Genomic DNA, 21922 nt, shown 5'->3' on the forward strand with positions numbered 1-21922 from the left:
TAAAGGCGAAAGCCACAAAAAAAAACATTTAAAAAAAAAATAATGCATTATTATTATTATTATTATTATTATGTTTTTTTAACATTTTGAATGCCAAAAGTAGTCTGGAGTCGTTAACGTACAAATTATGCTCTGGAAATGTGGTGACATTCTACATCTAACAAATAAATGGATGGTGCAGCAGCAGCAACATAATACCGTATGTACAGTACAATGCTTTGGGATAATGATGTTACTGTGACGCTCAACATAATACCGTATGTACAGTACAATGCTTTGGGATAATGATGTTACTGTGACGCTCAACATAATACCGTATGTACAGTACAATGCTTTGGGATAATGATGTTACGGTGATGCTCAACATAATACCGTATGTACAGTACAATGCTTTGGGATAATGATGTTACGGTGATGCTCAACATAATACCGTATGTACAGTACAATGCTTTGGGATAATGATGTTACGGTGATGCTCAACATAATACCGTATGTACAGTACAATGCTTTGGGATAATGATGTTACGGTGATGCTCTGTGTCCTTTACTGTGATGCTCTGTGTCCTTTACTGTGCAGACCTGCATTCATCAGCCCAACAACACAGAGAGGATGAGGAGCAGGTGTCTGTGTGCGTGTTACAGACGGACACACACAGGGCCACGGTCACTGCTGATCTGGACGACGGTGTCTTCAAAAAGGTGTGCATGGACACACACACACACACACACACACACATGTGCGTGCGTGCGCAAACACATGGATTTAAGATCTCAGACATCACCGTCATTTTGATTCCATAGAAGTCAGCATGTCTTCTATGACAAACTATGAGTACTATCAGAGTATACTGTTTTAACCTTTTAACAAAATAACTTTTATTTAAACCAAAAACATATACCTACCTTTAACGTTGTGAGTCCTAAAGAGCGCATTAAAGAAACCCATGAGATTTGCCTGCAGGCTGAACACAGTTTAAATCCAACATGTCGACGGACGGAAGGCTGTTTCCCATTAGGAAAGGTCCCGGGGCGGGTGGCGTTCGGCGGGTATCCCTATGCACATACCTCACACCTCCTTTCACATGGATTTGACGTCAAAGACCAGCAGCTGGCAAATTACACTTGGCAGCTTTTTGTTCATGTGAGGTTTATAGAAACAGCCATGCCTACGTAGGGGCCTACCTACACACGCTTCTAAAAATAAGTTTGATTTGGAAAACTTCTGGGGCGAATGAACGAGGGCCAGGCTGGCCCCAGGGCGGTGTTACGCAACGGTCTTGGTTAAAAACACGAGTCACCTCCGCAGCTCAGATGCAAGAGGAGAAGTAAGAGACCCAAACTAGAGATGTACAGATACCGCATTCTTCCTTCCGGATACCGATTCCGATCGATAGTACCGGTCGATACTGAGTACCGATCCGATAACTGTGTTTAATTAAAATCTACGGCAGTGGTTCTCAAAGTGGGGTCCAGAGACTCTAAAGGGTTACTTGAGGGGGTTCCAAATGGACCCTTACAGGTCTAACTCTGAGAGTGTACAAATGGAACCAAATGGACCCTTTTCCGATACTGGTATCGGTAAATCCAAACAACTCTAGCCCAAACAGCTCTGGTGTGTATATATATATATAGTCTGTCCTGTTCCCATCCCTCACAGGGAAAATAGACAATCTAGAAGCTCAAGTGCGTCCCATTCTGTTGTGTATTTTATATTTACTTGTTTGATTGTTCATCGCACTAATGTTAAATGTTCTTTTCATAATTGCTAATTACTATTTTTAATCTATCAAAAAGTAATTTGTGTTTAATAGTTGTATTTATTTGTTTAATTTGTTTGCTTATAAGTTGGGCGGGAACCCCTTTTGGTGTTGGCATCATGTTATACTTTAGCTTTTGAAAAATAGCAGATCTACAAGCTCATAGCGCGCCACCGAGTGGCGCGCTATGAGCTTGTAGATCTGCTATTTTTGAAAAATCGAAGAACCACTGACATATAAACATAGCTATTTTTAGAATCTGATCTCAGGTCAAAATGGGTTAAATCTTCTCGAAAAAATATTCTGATTTATTTTGCGCTACTAAAATATCAGTCAAAAAGATCAGTAATCGGTGGGCTAGGAGTAGGACTTTCCAAGAACACGTGACGTCGGTTGGAGCTCTATAAAAAGGGAGACGGAACAAAATGGACAGAATATGCAGACGAGAGAGAGAGGGGAAAAAATAAGTGAGTTAACGACGGTGGAAGAGGGGAGACGAACAGACAGTGTGACTGACAGGCCAAGCGACAGAGAGAGAGAGACGGTCCAGTACGGTCGGTCTCTCTGTGATGATCTCAGTGTGACTGACAGGCCAAGCGACAGAGAGAGAGAGACGGTCCAGTAACGGTCTGGTCTCTCTGTGATGATCTCAGTGTGACTGACAGGCCAAGCGACAGACAGAGAGAGACGGTCCAGTAACGGTCTGGTCTCTCTGTGATGATCTCAGGGTGACTCACTGTGGTGGAAAGTCACTAAGTCAGTGTTCATGTCATGGCTGTCAGGCAGAATCCTCTTATCTCCATATTCTGACTTTTCTTTCTTCTTTTCTTTTCTTTTTTTACCCTTTGAGACCTGAGACCGTTTTCTGAAAAACCTGTGTTTCTATGCCAGTAGCCTCAGAAACCCAGACGTTTTTATTTAGTATGCCAGTGGTTCCCACACTATTTCATGTCAAGGAGCCCAAAAATGTACAGTAATTGGACCCATACCCCCATCTGGTTTTCCTGTTGTTCGAGGGACCCCCCCAGAAGCAAAGATATGAGTTAAAAATGTTTGCTGTGAAAGAATATATTTTCAAGGATTTGCACACGTTTTCACGATTTTTCTAAAATTGCAGAACTACAAGCTCGTATCGCAGCACTCTTATTTTAGGTAAAGTTTAAAATAATGGTTAAAGTGGTTACAAGCTAAGGTGACACAGATGCGTTCCAGGTCTTATTAACGCCCTACTACGCTCGAACAACGTATGCACGACACGTGCGCACTCACAGCAGTGTGACAGCGTCACCGGTGGAGTTACAGGATTTTGACAACACCATGTGGAAAACTAACTTGTCTAGAAACAGTGAGTCACCTGTTTTGAGGTTGTAGATTTGCTACTTTTGAATTTGAATCCTGAAAAATTACAGATTTGGATATGTGAGGTTTCCACCCGACAGATGATTTACTCAAGTGCTACTGTACCCTACAAGCTCGTAGCGCGCCACTTGGTGGCGCGCTATGAGCTTGTAGATCTGCTATTTTTCAATAGCTAAAGCATAACATAATGCTTACACCAAAAGGGGTTCCCGCCCAGAATGGGTTAAGTACATTTTTTACAACTTTAGTTAACTTTATAGTACACCTTTCCCGGACTGTTTCCAATTTTCAACACTTTATTACTTCTACTCCACTACATCTCAGAGAAAGATATTGTACTTTTTACTTCAATTATTTGAAAATTTTAGTTACTTTGTAGATTCTGTTTCTCATTACAATAAACATTATACAAGTAGTTCCGCCCAAGCAATCTGATTGGTTAAAATAGGCTCTCTACACGTGTTCAAACAAGCATGACAGCACACCTAATCAAAAGAATCAGCTGTGCTGATCAGACGGAGGAAGTGCATGGGCAGACATACTGTAGTAGCTAAATCAGGCATAAAAAATGCACTTCTATTGAATATCTTAAAAACACGAGTCACCTCCGCAGCTCAGATGCAAGAGGAGAAGTAAGAGGCCCACACTAGAGATGTACAGATACCGCATTCTTCCTTCCGGATACCGATTCCGATCGATAGTACCGGTCGATACTGAGTACCGATCCGATAACAGTGTGTAGGTCTGCTATTTTTGAAAAATCGAAGAACGACTGACATAGAAACATAGCTTTTTCAGAAAACTGTCAGGATGTAGAAGACATTTTTAGAATCTGATCTCAGGTCAAAATATCTTACATTACAGTGAGAGTGAGCTAACAGCTAAGTTTTGTTTCTCTGTGTGTTCAAGTCGCCTAGCACACAGCCATCTCAACGGGACTCAGACACCATGTATTTACAGGAGAACAGAGATAATACTGGCAGAATGGTTGATATTTGAGTAATTTCTTTTATATTTTGATGGTAAGCCTAACTGTTATAGCCTCTATAGCCATGGCCGACAAATATCACTGCCGAGGAGCAATGGCAGATTTGTCTGGGCTATTTTCTGTCCAGGCTAAAATTGCAATTTTATATACAAGGGTGGCTTTATCGTTCTTATTGGCACTTGCTTGTGGAGCACCTCGTTCCTGACCGCATCACTGTCATACCGACAATAATCACCATAATGCATGCCCTTGGGTGTAATAATGCTCTACCCATTTTGGGGCGGGAACCCCTTTTGGTGTTTCAAGCATTATGTTATACTTTAGCTATTGAAAAATAGCAGATCTACAAGCTCATAGCGCGCCACCGAGTGGCGCGCTACGAGCTTGTAGGTCTGCTATTTTTGAAAAATCGTAAAATTGTGGCGCAAATTTGAATATATATTCTTTCAAAGTGAATGTTTTTAACTCAGGTCTAAATGGATTAATTAACCACTTAAGCCCTACAGTATGTAAGAATTTTCGTTATACATTATTAAAACTTGTGAAATGGGCATTCTGCTTTTATGCTTTTAGCACTATAAGTATATTTTGATGTCAATCTTTTGTACTTTTACTCAAGTACATTTTGAACATCATGGCGTTTACTGCTTTACTACACCATCTCTACATGGTAACTGGTAATGATGACTCTTACTTTACTACACCATCTCTACATGGTAACTGGTAATGATGACTCTTACTTACTGCTTTACTACACCATCTCTACATGGTAACTGGTAATGATGACTCTTACTTTACTACACCATCTCTACATGGTAACTGGTAATGATGACTCTTACTTACTGCTTTACTACACCATCTCTACATGGTAACTGGTAATGATGACTCTTACTTTACTACACCATCTCTACATGGTAACTGGTAATGATGACTCTTTACTACACCATCTCTACATGGTAACTGGTAATGATGACTCTTACTTTACTACACCATCTCTACATGGTAACTGGTAATGATGACTCTTTACTACACCATCTCTACATGGTAACTGGTAATGATGACTCTTACTTTACTACACCATCTCTACATGGTAACTGGTAATGATGACTCTTACTTTACTACACCATCTCTACATGGTAACTGGTAATGATGACTCTTACTTACTGCTTTACTACACCATCTCTACATGGTAACTGGTAATGATGACTCTTACTTACTGCTTTACTACACCATCTCTACATGGTAACTGGTAATGATGACTCTTACTTACTGCTTTACTACACCATCTCTACATGGTAACTGGTAATGATGACTCTTACTTACTGCTTTACTACACCATCTCTACATGGTAACTGGTAATGATGACTCTTACTTACTGCTTTACTACACCATCTCTACATGGTAACTGGTAATGATGACTCTTACTTACTGCTTTACTACACCATCTCTACATGGTAACTGGTAATGATGACTCTTACTTACTGCTTTACTACACCATCTCTACATGGTAACTGGTAATGATGACTCTTACTTACTGCTTTACTACACCATCTCTACATGGTAACTGGTAATGATGACTCTTACTTAACCCATTTTGAGACCAGATTCTAAAAATATCTTCTACATCCTGACAGTTTTCTGAAAAAGCTATGTTTCTATGTCAGTCGTTCTTCGATTTTTCAAAAATAGCAGACCTACAAGCTCGTAGCGCGCCACTCGGTGGCGCGCTATGAGCTTGTAGATCTGCTATTTTTCAATAGCTAAAGCATAACATGATGCTAACACCAAAAGTAAAACGTAAAGTAAAACTAAATGTGAGTACTGGTGACTCACTGCTTCTAGAAGAGCTCTTTTTCCACAAGTGTGTTCTCATAATCCTGTAACTCCACTGATGACGCTGTCACCAGTGTTGCCAGATTTAGAGAGAAATAAGCAACAAGGCCTATGAAAAAGGGCCAAAACGCGACTAACACATAAGCACTTTAAACCTACATACATTGGCTATTTGAAAATATCAGTTCTACAAGCTCACAATGCGTCGCGATGCGTTGTGAGCTTGTAGAAATGCTATTTTCAAAAGTATCTTGGGAAAAAAAGTGCAAACATTTTAATAACACAAATCTGGCACAACATGTTTTCAGATGGGGATACGCGGACAGTTACATATTGATTTGGGGAGTCCTTGACATGATTTCTTTTTTTTTCATTCATTCAACCTTTATTTAAATTCTCGGAGAGACCATTGAGGGAACCCCTCATTTACAATGATGCCGAGATTACATTAAAAAAAAACAGTAATACAACAACAATATTAGTTACAACAAACCGTTAATACAATTATATATTCAGCAATGAGTTAAAACAGCAACATACAGGTGATGGACGGTTATTGAGTAAATTCCTAAAATGACCAATTGATGCCAGGGTATTAAGTTTAAGTTCTTGTTGCAAGAGATTCCAAGAATCAGGAGCACCGATGCTGAAAGCAGCCTTTCCAAGTTCAGAGTTGGCAAAAGGGACCAGAAGGCCTAGCCAATCACTGGAGCGAGTTACAATGCGACTAGGTTTCTGATGTAACATGGATGAAATATATGATGGTAATTTCCCGACCAGGGCTTTATATATGAAGAGTTATATATGAAGAGTTAAATGTTTACGAATTCCTGGTTTAACAACATTAGGAAGCAAGCCTAAATAAGCAACTACGTACACTTTTAGAAACGAGCCCAAAAAAACGCAGCCCACAACTAATATTTACAAGCGACATAACAGAAAAAACAAGCCTAAAGTCGCTTAAATAATAAGCGGACATGGCAACACTGGCTGTCACACTGCTTTGCTGTGAGTGAGCACGTCCGTGCGTGCGTGCGTGTGCGTGCGTGTGCGTGCGCGTGCGCGTGCGTGTGCGTGTGTGTGTGTGTGTGTGTGTGTGTGCGTGAGTGAGGCAGTGTTTCCCTCTAGAACTGTTTCTTGGCAAGCCGGAAAAAAACCTTTTGGACCGTTTGATAATAAAAAACCTCTCGTTAAAAAAGAAGAAAAGGGGGGTTTTGAACCAGAAAATGGGAAGGGAGGGTCCTTCTGTAGGGCAGGTCAGGGGAACTGCACCAAGGCAGTCCCAAGTGTGTGCACGTGTATACGTGCACGCATAACTAGGGGCCCTTTTCTTCTTTACAATAGTGCACTTTGTCACGTTTTGGGCTGACACAATGCTTTTTGGAACTTTCAGATTTAGCTTTATAGCTGCTCTCTCTCTCTCTTTCAGATTTAGCTTTATAGCTGCTACATCCAAGGGAATGTGTGCAATATCTCTGTTTTGTGTATGTTGGGTGTTTCATGGTGTTTTTCCTTTTTGTATGTGAACGTATCTGTTATTTGTATGCAGCTGTGACTCTGTCTCCAAGACAAATTTCTCCCAAGGGAGACAAATAAAGACAACCTTGACCTTGACCTTGTCTCTCTCTCTCTCTCTCTCTCTCTCCCGCTCTCTCTATCTCTCTCTCCGATGTTTCTCTCCCCAGCCGTACCCGGTCCTTGACCACAGAGAACGAGGGGTCCGAGTGTCCTGGTCGTCCACAGAGGATACCCCTGTCCAGTCAGTGGGCACGGCGGACCCCACAGCCCCCTGGAGGAGCTCTGGAGGAGAACCCTGGAAGTCAGAGACAGGAGGAGGAGGAGGAGGGGAGGATGAAGAGAGGAAGGACCAGCTGTCAGAGAACCCGGTGTCGTCGGCCATCCTGCGAGCGTCCATCCGCTCTCTGTCGCCGTTCCGCCGCCACAGCTGGGAGCCGGGTCAGAACAACAGCACTGGGGAGATGGACGCTTCACACCGCAGGTGAGAGGAGACACATTTAGTGCACGCTCGCACGCAGGCACGCACGCGCACACACATGCACACACACACACACACACACACACACACTAGTGCATTCACTTCTAGTAATTTTTACTAGTTGACTAGTTGCCTAGTTCATTAGTCGACTAGTTGTTTAACTACCTATTTTTTTTAAAGAAAAAAAAAAACATTTGTTTTTAAATAAATATTTGTACATTTAAAAACTGTGAACATTGGTGACTATAACTATAATCTGCCTGATCTTGAGGCCTACAAAATCGGGAAAATAAAAACAAAAATTAATTCTTATCAACTAGTCAACTAGTACCAATATGAGGTTTCCACCCAACAGAGACGATATGAAGTGCACCTCTGCACATCTGTAAGACGTGTGTTCCGTCTCCATGCACTGTGTCTCGGAGTCCCCGACCCGCCGCTGCTGGTCGGCAGCAGTGAACGCGTGCATGCGTCCTTCGCAGGCTCAGTCGGTCACTCAGTGTGTTTTACTAAAAGACACATAGTAACACGGGATGTTTATTGTGTGTAGGTTATACAGTCAACTCTCAAGAGCTCTCTCTCTCTCTCTCTCTCTGTGTGTGCATGTGTGTGTGCGTGCGTGCGGGCGTGTGTGTGTGTGTGTGAGCGCGAGCGCGTGGTGGGAAAAAGCCCTGCTGAGGTCACGGGGTCGACCAGTGAACTCTGAACAGCTGTGTTCTGCGAGGTTGTGATGAGAACTCACGCCGAGCCGTCACAATGTGTCCGTCAGCAGTTTACAGTCAGAAATTATCACGCTTCACATAGGATTTTATCATTCATTATTTTGATGTGGAAATTATAATGAAGTTGTCAGCCATTATATCAGGAAGCAGCCTCAGTGATTGCATTAGATTAGATTAGATATCCTTTATTATCCACATGAGTGAATCGTTCTGTTTGGCCTAATAGCTACATTCGTTCATTCATTTGGGTAAATCTCAAAGTGCTAGTGTGAACATTTGCATAACATCCATCACACCACTGTAAAACCATCTGAGAGATCAGAAACAAAACAAGCCTAGAGGCAAAACCAATGTTGCTAAAAAATAATAATGCTTTGTTAAAAAGCATTCTTTAGTCTCTCTCTGTTAGTCAGACAATAAAAACAAGAAGTCATTCATGAGTTAATTTATATCCAGCCTGGAAGTTCTCAAGTTCCCTGTTTAACTACATGAACCGTAGCGTCCCTATTCTTCTTGAGTCAACGTTCGGCACAAATCTACAGTATTGAGCTCAGATCTACAGGCTCACCATGCGTTGGGAGCTCAGATCTACAAGCCCACCATGCGTTGGGAGCTTAGATCTACAGGCTCACCATGCGTTGGGAGCTCAGATCTACAAGCTCACCATGCGTTGGGAGCTCAGATCTACAGGCTCACCATGCGTTGGGAGCTCAGATCTACAAGCTCACCATGTGTTGGGAGCTCAGATCTACAAGCTCACCATGCGTTGGGAGCTCAGATCTACAGGCTCACCATGCGTTGGGAGCTCAGATCTACAGGCTCACCATGCGCTGGGAGCTCAGATCTACAAGCTCACCATGCGTTGGGAGCTCAGATCTACAAGCTCACCATGCGTTGGGAGCTCAGATCTACAAGCTCACCATGCGTTGGGAGCTCAGATCTACAAGCTCACCATGCGTTGGGAGCTCAGATCTACACCTCACCATGCGCTGGGAGCTCAGATCTACAGGCTCACCATGCGTTGGGAGCTCAGATCTACAAGCTCACCATGCGTTGGGAGCTCAGATCTACAAGCTCACCATGCGTTGGGAGCTCAGATCTACAAGCTCACCATGCGTTGGGAGCTCAGATCTACAAGCTCACCATGCGTTGGGAGCTCAGATCTACAAGCTCACCATGTGTTGGGAGCTCAGATCTACAAGCTCACCATGCGTTGGGAGCTCAGATCTACAAGCTCACCATGCGTTGGGAGCTCAGATCTACAGGCTCACCATGCGTTGGGAGCTCAGATCTACAGGCTCACCATGCGTTGGGAGCTCAGATCTACAAGCTCACCATGCGTTGGGAGCTCAGATCTACAGGCTCACCATGCGTTGGGAGCTCAGATCTACAGGCTCACCATGCGTTGGGAGCTCAGATCTACAAGCTCACCATGCGTTGGGAGCTCAGATCTACAGGCTCACCATGCGTTGGGAGATCAGATCTACAGGCTCACCATGCGCTGGGAGCTCAGATCTACAGGCTCACCATGCGTTGGGAGCTCAGATCTACAAGCTCACCATGCGTTGGGAGCTCAGATCTACAAGCTCACCATGCGTTGGGAGCTCAGATCTACAGGCTCACCATGCGTTGGGAGCTCAGATCTACAGGCTCACCATGCGTTGGGAGCTCAGATCTACACCTCACCATGCGTTGGGAGCTCAGATCTACACCTCACCATGCGTTGGGAGCTCAGATCTACACCTCACCATGCGCTGGGAGCTCAGATCTACAGGCTCACCATGCGTTGGGAGCTCAGATCTACAAGCTCACCATGCGTTGGGAGCTCAGATCTACAAGCTCACCATGCGTTGGGAGCTCAGATCTACAAGCTCACCATGCGTTGGGAGCTCAGATCTACAAGCTCACCATGCGTTGGGAGCTCAGATCTACAAGCTCACCATGTGTTGGGAGCTCAGATCTACAAGCTCACCATGCGTTGGGAGCTCAGATCTACAAGCTCACCATGCGTTGGGAGCTCAGATCTACAGGCTCACCATGCGTTGGGAGCTCAGATCTACAGGCTCACCATGCGTTGGGAGCTCAGATCTACAAGCTCACCATGCGTTGGGAGCTCAGATCTACAGGCTCACCATGCGTTGGGAGCTCAGATCTACAGGCTCACCATGCGTTGGGAGCTCAGATCTACAAGCTCACCATGCGTTGGGAGCTCAGATCTACAGGCTCACCATGCGTTGGGAGATCAGATCTACAGGCTCACCATGCGTTGGGAGCTCAGATCTACAGGCTCACCATGCGTTGGGAGCTCAGATCTACAAGCTCACCATGCGTTGGGAGCTCAGATCTACAGGCTCACCATGCGTTGGGAGATCAGATCTACAGGCTCACCATGCGTTGGGAGCTCAGATCTACAGGCTCACCATGCGTTGGGAGCTCAGATCTACAGGCTCACCATGCGTTGGGAGCTCAGATCTACAAGCTCACCATGCGTTGGGAGCTCAGATCTACAAGCTCACCATGCGTTGGGAGCTCAGATCTACAAGCTCACCATGCGTTGGGAGCTCAGATCTACAGGCTCACCATGCGTTGGGAGCTCAGATCTACAGGCTCACCATGCGTTGGGAGCTTGTAGATACATGTTCTGGAAAGAGATGTGGTGCAGAGAAGCCCTGGGGGGACTCTAGAAGCCCTGGGGGGCCCTGGCCCTGGGGGGACTCCCAACAATGAAGTCATAGTACAGTAGGGTTTAAGTGGTTAAACTGTATCTTTGAGCTCAGTGTAGGCCAGCAATGTATGGCCTTAACCAATGTGGATCGGATGAATATCATTTGAATTAAATTATTTCTTGCCAGACACTCAAGTATCTCTTAACCCATTTTGGAGTGATGAGGCCGATAGATACAATAGCATGTACACAGAGCAACAAGAACCTCAAAAGGGCTTCCCGTCCTGAATGGGTTAAGAAAAGAGATCATTGTATGAAAGACTGCATTTTGTCAAAAGTCTTGTTCGGGTGCAGGGCGTCCGTGGGTAACGTTGGCACAGGGGTTAGTGGTGTAGTGGAAGTTCCTGCACGCCTAACTAAAAGGGTTTGAATCCTCCACAACTGAGTGTGTGTGAGGGTGGGACGCATGCCGTTATGCCGCTTGTGAGGCATGTGGGAGAAGGAAATGAAGCCCCCCCCAAAAAAGGGACAGACATTACAACAGTGGGGCCAGGGTCCTCTGCCGTGTTAAAAAGGGACAGACATTACAACAGTGGGGCCAGGGTCCTCTGCCGTGTTAAAAAGGGACAGACATTACAACAGTGGGGCCAGGGTCCTCTGCCGTGTTAAAAAGGGACAGACATTACAACAGTGGGGCCAGGGTCCTCTGCCGTGTTAAAAAGGGACAGACATTACAACAGTGGGGCCAGGGTCCTCTGCCGTGTTAAAAAGGGACAGACATTACAACAGTGGGGCCAGGGTCCTCTGCCGTGTTAAAAAGGGACAGACATTACAACAGTGGGGCCAGGGTCCTCTGCCGTGTTAAAAAGGGACAGACATTACAACAGTGGGGCCAGGGTCCTCTGCCGTGTTAAAAAGGGACAGACATTACAACAGTGGGGCCAGGGTCCTCTGCCGTGTTAAAAAGGGACAGACATTACAACAGTGGGGCCAGGGTCCTCTGCCGTGTTAAAAAGGGACAGACATTACAACAGTGGGGCCAGGGTCCTCTGCCGTGTTAAAAAGGGACAGACATTACAACAGTGGGGCCAGGGTCCTCTGCCGTGTTAAAAAGGGACAGACATTACAACAGTGGGGCCAGGGTCCTCTGCCGTGTTAAAAAGGGACAGACATTACAACAGTGGGGCCAGGGTCCTCTGCCGTGTTAAAAAGGGACAGACATTACAACAGTGGGGCCAGGGTCCTCTGCCGTGTTAAAAAGGGACAGACATTACAACAGTGGGGCCAGGGTCCTCTGCCGTGTTAAAAAGGGACAGACATTACAACAGTGGGGCCAGGGTCCTCTGCCGTGTTAAAAAGGGACAGACATTACAACAGTGGGGCCAGGGTCCTCTGCCGTGTTAAAAAGGGACAGACATTACAACAGTGGGGCCAGGGTCCTCTGCCGTGTTAAAAAGGGACAGACATTACAACAGTGGGGCCAGGGTCCTCTGCCGTGTTAAAAAGGGACAGACATTACAACAGTGGGGCCAGGGTCCTCTGCCGTGTTAAAAAGGGACAGACATTACAACAGTGGGGCCAGGGTCCTCTGCCGTGTTAAAAAGGGACAGACATTACAACAGTGGGGCCAGGGTCCTCTGCCGTGTTAAAAAGGGACAGACATTACAACAGTGGGGCCAGGGTCCTCTGCCGTGTTAAAAAGGGACAGACATTACAACAGTGGGGCCAGGGTCCTCTGCCGTGTTAAAAAGGGACAGACATTACAACAGTGGGGCCAGGGTCCTCTGCTGTGTTAAACGGTCAGATGGGTGGCCAGGGTCCTCTGCCGTGTTAAGCCATTCAGGCCTGACCTCAACATTTAAAAAAAATCTTCTAAATCCTCCAGTTTTCTGAAATAAATATTTTCACGATATTTCAAAAATAGCAGATCTACAAGCTCGTAGCGTGCCACTCGGTGGCAATAGCTAAATTATAACAGGGGGGTTCCCGCCCAAAATGGGTTAAACGGTCAGATGGGTGGACATTACAACAGTGGTGCCAGGGTCCTCTGCTGTGTTAATAGGTCAGATGGGTGGACGGGCCCAGAATGCTTTCAGGGTTTTCAAGTGGGCCCTCATGGTCCAGAACAGGCAGAGAGTTGAACCGCTGCGTTAAAACAAAATACTAATCTTGTTCAGACAACAACGGCAGAAATGACTGATTCTAACTAACCATCACAACACTGACTCCACCCCTGTCTTCATATCCCCAGAAATGACTGATTCTAACTAACCATCACAACACTGACTCCACCCCTGTCTTCATATCCCCAGAAATGACTGATTCTAACTAACCATCACAACACTGACTCCACCCCTGTCTTCATATCCCCAGAAATGACTGATTCTAACTAACCATCACAACACTGACTCCACCCCTGTCTTCATATCCCCAGAAATGACTGATTCTAACTAACCATCACAACACTGACTCCACCCCTGTCTTCATATCCCCAGAAATGACTGATTCTAACTAACCATCACAACACTGACTCCACCCCTGTCTTCATATCCCCAGAAATGACTGATTCTAACTAACCATCACAACACTGACTCCACCCCTGTCTTCCTATCCCCTAACTTGTCTCATCATCCATCCATCCATCCATCCATTCATTCTCTTCTTTTTTCAGCTCACTGCCAGCCAGCCTGCCAGTGGAGGCGAAGAGAACCAAGCCCCTAACCCTCCACAGGAGAAGGTAGATATTCTTCCTCCATCCAACCTTCCTTCCATCCATCTTTTGTTTTTTAATCTGTCCACTTCTCCAGCCATCCATGTCTTCCCACTCGGATCCTGTTTCAGGCTTTTCATTGACATTAATTAGGCCTTACATGGTTTAACATTTGTACATTCTCTGAGTTCAATTAACAGTCAGGATTGTACAGTTCTAGCAGGTATCCTTTTGAGAGACGTGAGACACGAGGCGTATTATTTTCTTTAGTGTACATCTTTATCCAGTGGTTCTCTAAGTGGGGTTCAGGGACCATCAGGTGGTCCAAATTGACCCTTACAGGCCTGTGGGGTTCAGGGACCATCAGGTTTCTTTGAGGGGTGGTCCAAATTGACCCTTACAGGCCTGTGGGGTTCAGGGACCATCAGGTTTCTTTGAGGGGTCTTCCAAATGGACCCTTACAGGCCTGTAACTCTGAGTGGAGTTCAGGGACCATCAGGTTTATCTGAGGGGTGGTCCAAATGGACCCTTACAGGCCTGTGGGGTTCAGGGACCATCAGGTTTCTTTGAGGGGTGGTCCAAATGGACCCTTACAGGCCTGTAACTCTGAGTGGGGTTCAGGGACCATCAGGTTTCTTTGAGGGGTTTGAGGGGTGGTCCAAATGGACCCTTACAGGCCTGTAACTCTGAGAGGGAACGCTCCCAGAGTTCTGGGGGTCCTTGAAGTTAAAACCTTATTATGAGAACCACTGATATAATCACTACGGACGGGAAGAATGCTCCTTGCCACCGTGTTCTGTGTTCTTTTGTCCTCAATCTCTCCGTTCTCTTCTCAGGATATGTGTACTGTATCACTTTTTATAGGCAAAAACACATTTATATCCTCTATGACAGGGGTTCTCAACCGTTTTGGCCGGGGACCCCCGAAAATGCTTTGGCAACGTCTCGGGACGCCAAAGCATCAATATAAATTGACTGCTACAATAACCTTAATAATAGAGACAATACACCATAAATAAATACTGAAACCATAATCATTAGGGAAGGTGTATGCATGTACTATGTGTACTATATGTAAACTCTTCATTTCCACTTTACAGCCATTCAGTTGCAAAAAAACCCCAAAAAAATATATATTGGGGGGGAAATAATTTGGGGACCCCCCAAAATAATTTGGCGACCCCTCGAGGGGTCGCTACCCACGGGTTGAGAACCCCTGCTCTATGAGAGACATAACACATTATTTCATTTTGACCTTGACCATGAGTCTGGACATTAAAAAAAATGGAAAGAAAGAAAATATCTTGACCTTTGATATTGACCTTAATGGAGTAGTTCACCCCAAAAAGACATATAGAAAATATCTTGACCTTTGATATTGACCTTAATGGAGTAGTTCACCCCAAAAAGACATATAGAAAATATCTTGACCTTTTGATATTGACCTTAATGGAGTAGTTCACCCCAAAAAGACATATATTCTATCAATTCCTCACCCCATGAAGCCTTTCTTTTTGTCGCTGTTCTAATGTAAATCACTCTGGATTAAGAGCGTCTGCTAAATGCCTAAATTGTAAATTGTAAATTGTACTAGGCCAATAATTTGGTTACCGGCGGAATACTCCTATTGACCGGTCCTAATGACCCAGTCATCAAAATATTGCCTCAGGAATGCGACGAAAACAAGAAAAATCTCCAAGGGGGAGATGTACTGTAAATCCATCTTTGGATATCATTTTAGTCGTCTCTCTGGGGGCAGCAGCCTGCTGATCATGCTAACGATGGTTTGATGAAAATGCGTCCATGTGTTCTGGAGTTATTTAGTTCTTGACAGAGACACTCAGTCAGGAGCGATTACAAGGCAGCGCTAATGAGAAGCACACACACACACACACACACACACACACACACACACACACACACACACACACACACACACACACACACACACACACACACACACACACACACACAGTGCAGCTTGAACATTTTCATTGTGCCAAGACGCTGTTTTGCTGACGACATTTTCAAAACAAATTCCGCGCTAAACAACATTGTGGATAAGCACTACGTTGGACTAAACAAGCTGTGGTGGAAAGTATCTGAGGACATGTATTCAAGTACTACAGTATGCTTACTTTTTGAGGGGCGCTAGCCCCTCCTATGCCCAGCTTTGAGGGTTTATGTATGTGAACACAAACATTGGCTGATCACCCCATAGCGATGATTTGAGTGGCTGAGCAAAGTGCATGTATTGAGGATAAAAGTGAGGGCAAGAAGCTAAAGCATAACATAATACTAACACCAAAAGGGGTTCCCGCCCAGAATGGGTTAAATACAGGACTTTTTGCCACTTCATGCCGCACTGCAAGCTTGTACGTCTGCCATTTTTGAACATTTTTGAAAACCTTTGAAAGAACTACTGATTATTTCAGAGGCACTTGTAGAACCGACCTCAGGTCTTAAAAAAAAATCTGGCTACTTCTTCCATCAATTGCAAACAAGTGCACTGGCCGAATTCCATCCTTCTCACAGTTTAACACGAGACGAGAGCCGTTCCCTCGTTCGTTCTTTCCATTCTCCAGCCGTTTGTTCGCACGAGAGAGAGAGACTATACCTTCACTCCCACTCCCCGGGAATTCAGTGGAAAAGCCATTAATGAAGTGAAATGAAAAGAACTGGCAAATAACATCTGCACACACGGTCACGGCCCGCCACACACACACACACACACACACACACACACACACACACACACACACACACACACACACACACACACACACACGGTCACGGCCCGCGGGTTGAAATGGAAAATGTTGTTTGATTCCATCCAGTGATGGAAGAAATAGTCAGATCTGTTACTAGCAATAAATACCACAATGTAGAAATAACTCTGTTACAAGAAGTAAAAGTGCTGCACTCAACATTTTACTTGAGTAAAAAGTACACTTGAGTAAAAAGTACAAAGGCGGTGGCATCAATTAGCAAGAAATGACAGCTCTACTGCTATCTGTAGGCTATTATTTTTAGTTACGGTAGTAATACAAATCTGTAAAAAACTTGAGTTACACGTTACTTATAACCAACGTTTTCAAATATTTCTAGTGAAGTGAAAAGTACAATATTTGTCCCAACGTGCAGGTACTTGAGTGCCTAGTTACTTTCCACCAGTAGATTCTACTCAGTGGTGGAACAGCTTTTCATAGTGTGAGACAACAGTCTGTCTCAGGAGACAACAGTCTGTCTCAGGAGATCATTGTTGGGTGGAAACCTTGTGAGTTCACAACCGTTCCACGTTTTATTTTTATAATGCAGATCTGCTATTTTCACTGACACTGTGGCATTCATTCATGCACTGGAAAAAACAATGGTTTCTGCCAACGATGTGCAAAATGTCACGAGAAGTCTTTGGTTGTGATTTGGTGCTATATATATAAATAAAACGGACTTGAGTGGTATTGAGGGAGGAGCTATACTGCGTGTATGTACAGTATTATACACAGTGTGTGTACCAACCACTGTGAAAGCCTGATCCTGACCTGATCCTGGGCACACACAGGCGTGCCCAGCAGGCTCCTCATAAAAGGATTGCACAGTGCTGGGATGAATTAAAGTCAGCCTTATACAAACAATAGTGGGTACCGTACTCTCCTCGAACCTTTGGCATTCAGTATCTCATTGTTTCCTTATCTTTGGTCCACTAACCTCACCGCCCATTATTTCCTGTCACCTCCCCCTCTCCCCGCCCCTCTCTCTCTCTCACTTTCTCTCTCCCCCCCCCCCCCCCCCCCCCTCTCTCTCTCTCTCTCTCTCTCTCTCTCTCTCTCTCTCTCTCTCTCCCACTCACTCACTCTCTGTCTCTGACTTTCTGTCTCTGTCTTTCTCTGTCCCCCCCCCCCCTCTCTCTCTCTCTCTCTCCCACTCACTCACTCTCTGTCTCTGACTTTCTCTCTCTGTCTTTCTCTGCCCCCCCCCCTCTCTCTCTCTCTCTCTCTCTCTCTCTCTCTCTCTCTCTCTCTCTCTCTCTCTCTCTCTCACCATCGCACCTTATTTTCTCCTCCATGCTTTCTTCTCATCCATCCATCCATCCATCCATGGGTCTTTCCATCCGTCCTGTTGTCCGTCCGTCCGTCCGTCTGTCTCCAGTATGAGTTGGTGTCCTTCCAACGTGCCTCACCCTGCTCAGGAGCCAATAGACAACAGAAGGTAATAATCACCATTGATCCTGATTGGCTCCTGACAACGTGTTTAATAATCACCATTGATCCTGATTGGCTTCTGACAACGTGTTTAATAATCACCATTGATCCTGATTGGCTCCTGTCAACGTGTTTAATAATCACCATTGATCCTGATTGGCTCCTGGCCACGTGTTTAATAATCCCCATTGATCCTGATTGGCTACTGACAACGTGTTTAATAATCACCATTGATCCTGATTGGCTCCTGTCAACGTGTTTAATAATCACCATTGATCCTGATTGGCTCCTGGCCACGTGTTTAATAATCCCCATTGATCCTGATTTGCTACTGACAACGTGTTTAATAATCACCATTGATCCTGATTGGCTCCTGTCAACGTGTTTAATAATCACCATTGATCCTGATTGGCTCCTGACAACATGTTCGCATTGGTTTAAAGTTCTCAGTCGCCACGATTGATTTAATTCTCTTGGATTCCTTATAGAAGTCGGCATGCCTTCTATGGAAGAATGTTTGCACTGGCAAAAGTAGCTTATCTACGAGCTCTCAATGCGTGTAGACAGGCTATACTTTCAGTTATTATAGAAAGATTAGCGCATTTCACGGGGTCTTGTTACAGCTGTGTGTCAGGATTTCCTCCAGGGTGTCCATTCATTATCCATTTGGTTCCATTTGTACACTCTGAGTGACAGGGATCTGAGAACCACTGCAATAAGTCAATAATGAACAGTTAATTGACCCATTTTGACCTGAGACCAGATTCTAAATGTCTTCTACATCCTGACAGTTTTCTGAAAAAGCTATGTTTCTATGTCAGTCGTTCTTCGATTCTTCAAAAATAGCAGACCTACAAGCTCGTAGCGCGCCACTCGGTGGCGCGCTATGAGCTTGTAGATCTGCTATTTTTCAATAGCTAAAGCATAACATAATGCTAACACCAAAAGGGGTTAGGGTAGCCCTATATTCCAAATAAAAAATACATCAAGTTTTCCACTGGTTCATGAGGTGCTTCAATGTGAAGACAAAACCATATCTTTAGCCTCTGATTGGATAGAGCTTCCACCAGTTAAAATGCCACCATAGGTTGTGCTGTTACTGCTCTTGACCAATGTGCTGTGTGTGTGTGTGTGTGTGTGTGTGTGTGTGTGTGTGTGTGTGTGTGTGTGTGTGTGTGTGTGTGTGTGTGTGTGTGTGTGTGTGTGTGTGTGTGTGTGTGTGTGTGTGTGTGTGTGTGTGTGTGTGTGTGTGTGTGTGTGTGTGTGTGTGTGTGTGTGCACGTACGCACGTCACTGTGTGTAGGTGTTTCTACATGCACCACAGCATTATAGGAAGTCAAAATAACACCAGCTATGGGTTAAGAGTAGACAGTCCCACGGTTTAACAGCGAGAACAACAGGCTGTTATCATTATTTGAAACCAATTGGATTCATAAACACGTTTTTGTTTTGTTCTCAATGGCTACTATAACCATCATCATTACTGACACCAGCTGGTAAGATCAGACTTATGAACTATTCGTTGTTGTTGTCTTATCTTGTGTCGTCAGTCGTCCTGTGATGAGGTGGCATGCCTATATTAGGGCATTCAGTTGACATGTTGAATGGACAAGACTAACAGTTTCTAGTCGAGATTTTATCGTGTACTGTACGTTTGGTTAATTAACCCATTTTGACCTGAGATCAGATTCTAAAAATGTCTTCTACATCCCGACAGTTTTCTGAAAAAGCTATGTTTCTATGTCAGTCGTTCTTCGATTTTTCAAAAATAGCAGACCGAGTGGCGCGCTATGAGCTTGTAGATCTGCTATTTTTCAATAGCTAAAGCATAACATAATGCTAACACCAAAAGGGGTTCCCACCCAAAATGGGTTAAGACAGCACATTGAGATTGTTTCTTTTGGACCATTTCAATTCATATAAGTTGCATTGCATGCTTTATAACAGGCTTATAGTAAATTGAACTCACTATGAAAGTATCACACCTACAAAGCAAATAAAAGGTAGATTACACTACAGCTACATTAGATTAGAATGTTGTTGTGCGCCTCCATGCTTCTGCTGTAGTTAACAATGAGACTGAAGTAGCCTCCATGCTTCTGCTGTAGTTAACAATGAGACTGAAGTAGCTCTGGAAACAGACCATAGGCATAGACTCTGCTTCTCTGCTTCTTGTTCTGTTTTCTTCTTCTTTTTCTAACAGACAAACCCTGGTTTACAGAACCATTTAAATTAGCAACAGCATTGGTTCTCAAAGTGGTGTCCGGGGACCCCCAGGGATCCTTGAGGGGGGTCCCAGGGATCCTTGAGGGGGGTCCCAGGGATCCTTGAGGGGGGTCCCAGGGAGGGGGGTCCCAGGGATCCTTGAGGGGGGTCCCAGGGATCCTTGAGGGGGGTCCCAGGGATCCTTGAGGGGGGTCCCAGGGAGGGGGGTCCCAGGGATCCTTGAGGGGGGTCCCAGGGATCCTTGAGGGGGGTCCCAGGGAGGGGGGTCCCAGGGATCCTTGAGGGGGGTCCCAGGGATCCTTGAGGGGGGACCCCCAGGGATCCTTGAGGGGGGACCCCCAGGGATCCTTGAGGGGGGTCCCAGGGATCCTTGAGGGGGGTCCCAGGGGGTCCTTTACTTAATATAGCATCAAATTAACCGTAACCACTTTAACCCTATGCATCAGCTATTTTCAAATCTTGAAAAATAATCTGACATTTTTTGAATATTTCTTTCTATAACATTTTAAATCATGTATGCGGGTCATTTTCATTATGCTGTACTACTGTGTCTATAAAAAATAGTAAAAGGTAAAAGATCCAACTTCCTTTATTCTCATCAGAGAATAAACAGACTCTTTTATTTGTACGGTACATGTCATGAGGTGGCTGTCTAGCGCCAACTCAACACGATTCAGGCAGTTAAGTTAATAACTAAAAAGTATAGATAGTGGCTGTTACGCCAATGCTCTCTACGCCTGGATGTGTATCGAAACTGCTTTTCATGGGGCTGTTTAGAGCCTCTATGAGATAAAATCTAAAATGACACACAGATGCTTTAATGGGTTTGAATGACTATGTTGCTGTGTCCGTTGTGTTGCAGCTACAGCTTGGAGGGTCTGGAGGGGGAGAGGGGAGCGGGCCAGACGTCGTGCCCCGGCCTGGGGGGTGTCTGTGAGGACGGTTCCATGATGGTGGGGGGGCGCGGGGGACGGCTGGACAGCCAGGAGAGAGGAGGAGGCTCCCTGGTGTCCCTCACCGAGGAGGAGCAGGAGGGAGACGCAGGCGCCATCGACAGTCAGGTCAGTGCCGAGGGCAGTGTGTGTGCGTGCGTGCTTGCGTCCGTGTGTGTGTGTGTGCGTGCGTGTATTTGTGTTTGTAACGCATTCTCAGTCCCAACTCGTCACATACTGATGTTTATTGAAAACATTATATTTTTAAATATCGCTGCTGACCGGCAGGAACCCCGCGAATAGGGTTGAGACCCGGAACAGGTTCTGTTTCAGACCCAGTTCCGAGATTGAAGAACCGGAGCCGGTTCCATCATATTTGCATTAAGTGTCTCATCAGTCTTCATTTGGCACAGTTGTGTCTGTCTGTGTGCATGCATGCAAGTGACTGTGGTGACGTCACGCCACCTACACAGTGTGAGTGGGGTGGATACGTCCGTCACCCACTGATCTAGGATCAGAATGCAAGCGACCT

General features: G+C 45.1%; 1 protein-coding gene across 1 annotated transcript in view; it reads left to right on the top strand.

The window, feature by feature from the left end:
- LOC306923282 (A-kinase anchor protein 13-like) overlaps nt 1–21922 on the top strand; it is an 88421-nt gene that overhangs the window by 21490 nt on the left and 45009 nt on the right. Inside the window, exons 3-7 of the mRNA XM_079501322.1 lie at nt 578–699; nt 7623–7936; nt 13992–14057; nt 18180–18239; nt 21321–21519. Coding sequence (XP_079357448.1) covers nt 578–699; nt 7623–7936; nt 13992–14057; nt 18180–18239; nt 21321–21519 — 761 coding nt within the window. The remainder of the gene's footprint in view (nt 1–577; nt 700–7622; nt 7937–13991; nt 14058–18179; nt 18240–21320; nt 21520–21922) is intronic.

The sequence above is a fragment of the Electrona antarctica genome, assembly GCF_951216825.1.
Source record: "Electrona antarctica genome assembly, chromosome: 5".
Lineage (NCBI taxonomy): Eukaryota > Metazoa > Chordata > Actinopteri > Myctophiformes > Myctophidae > Electrona > Electrona antarctica.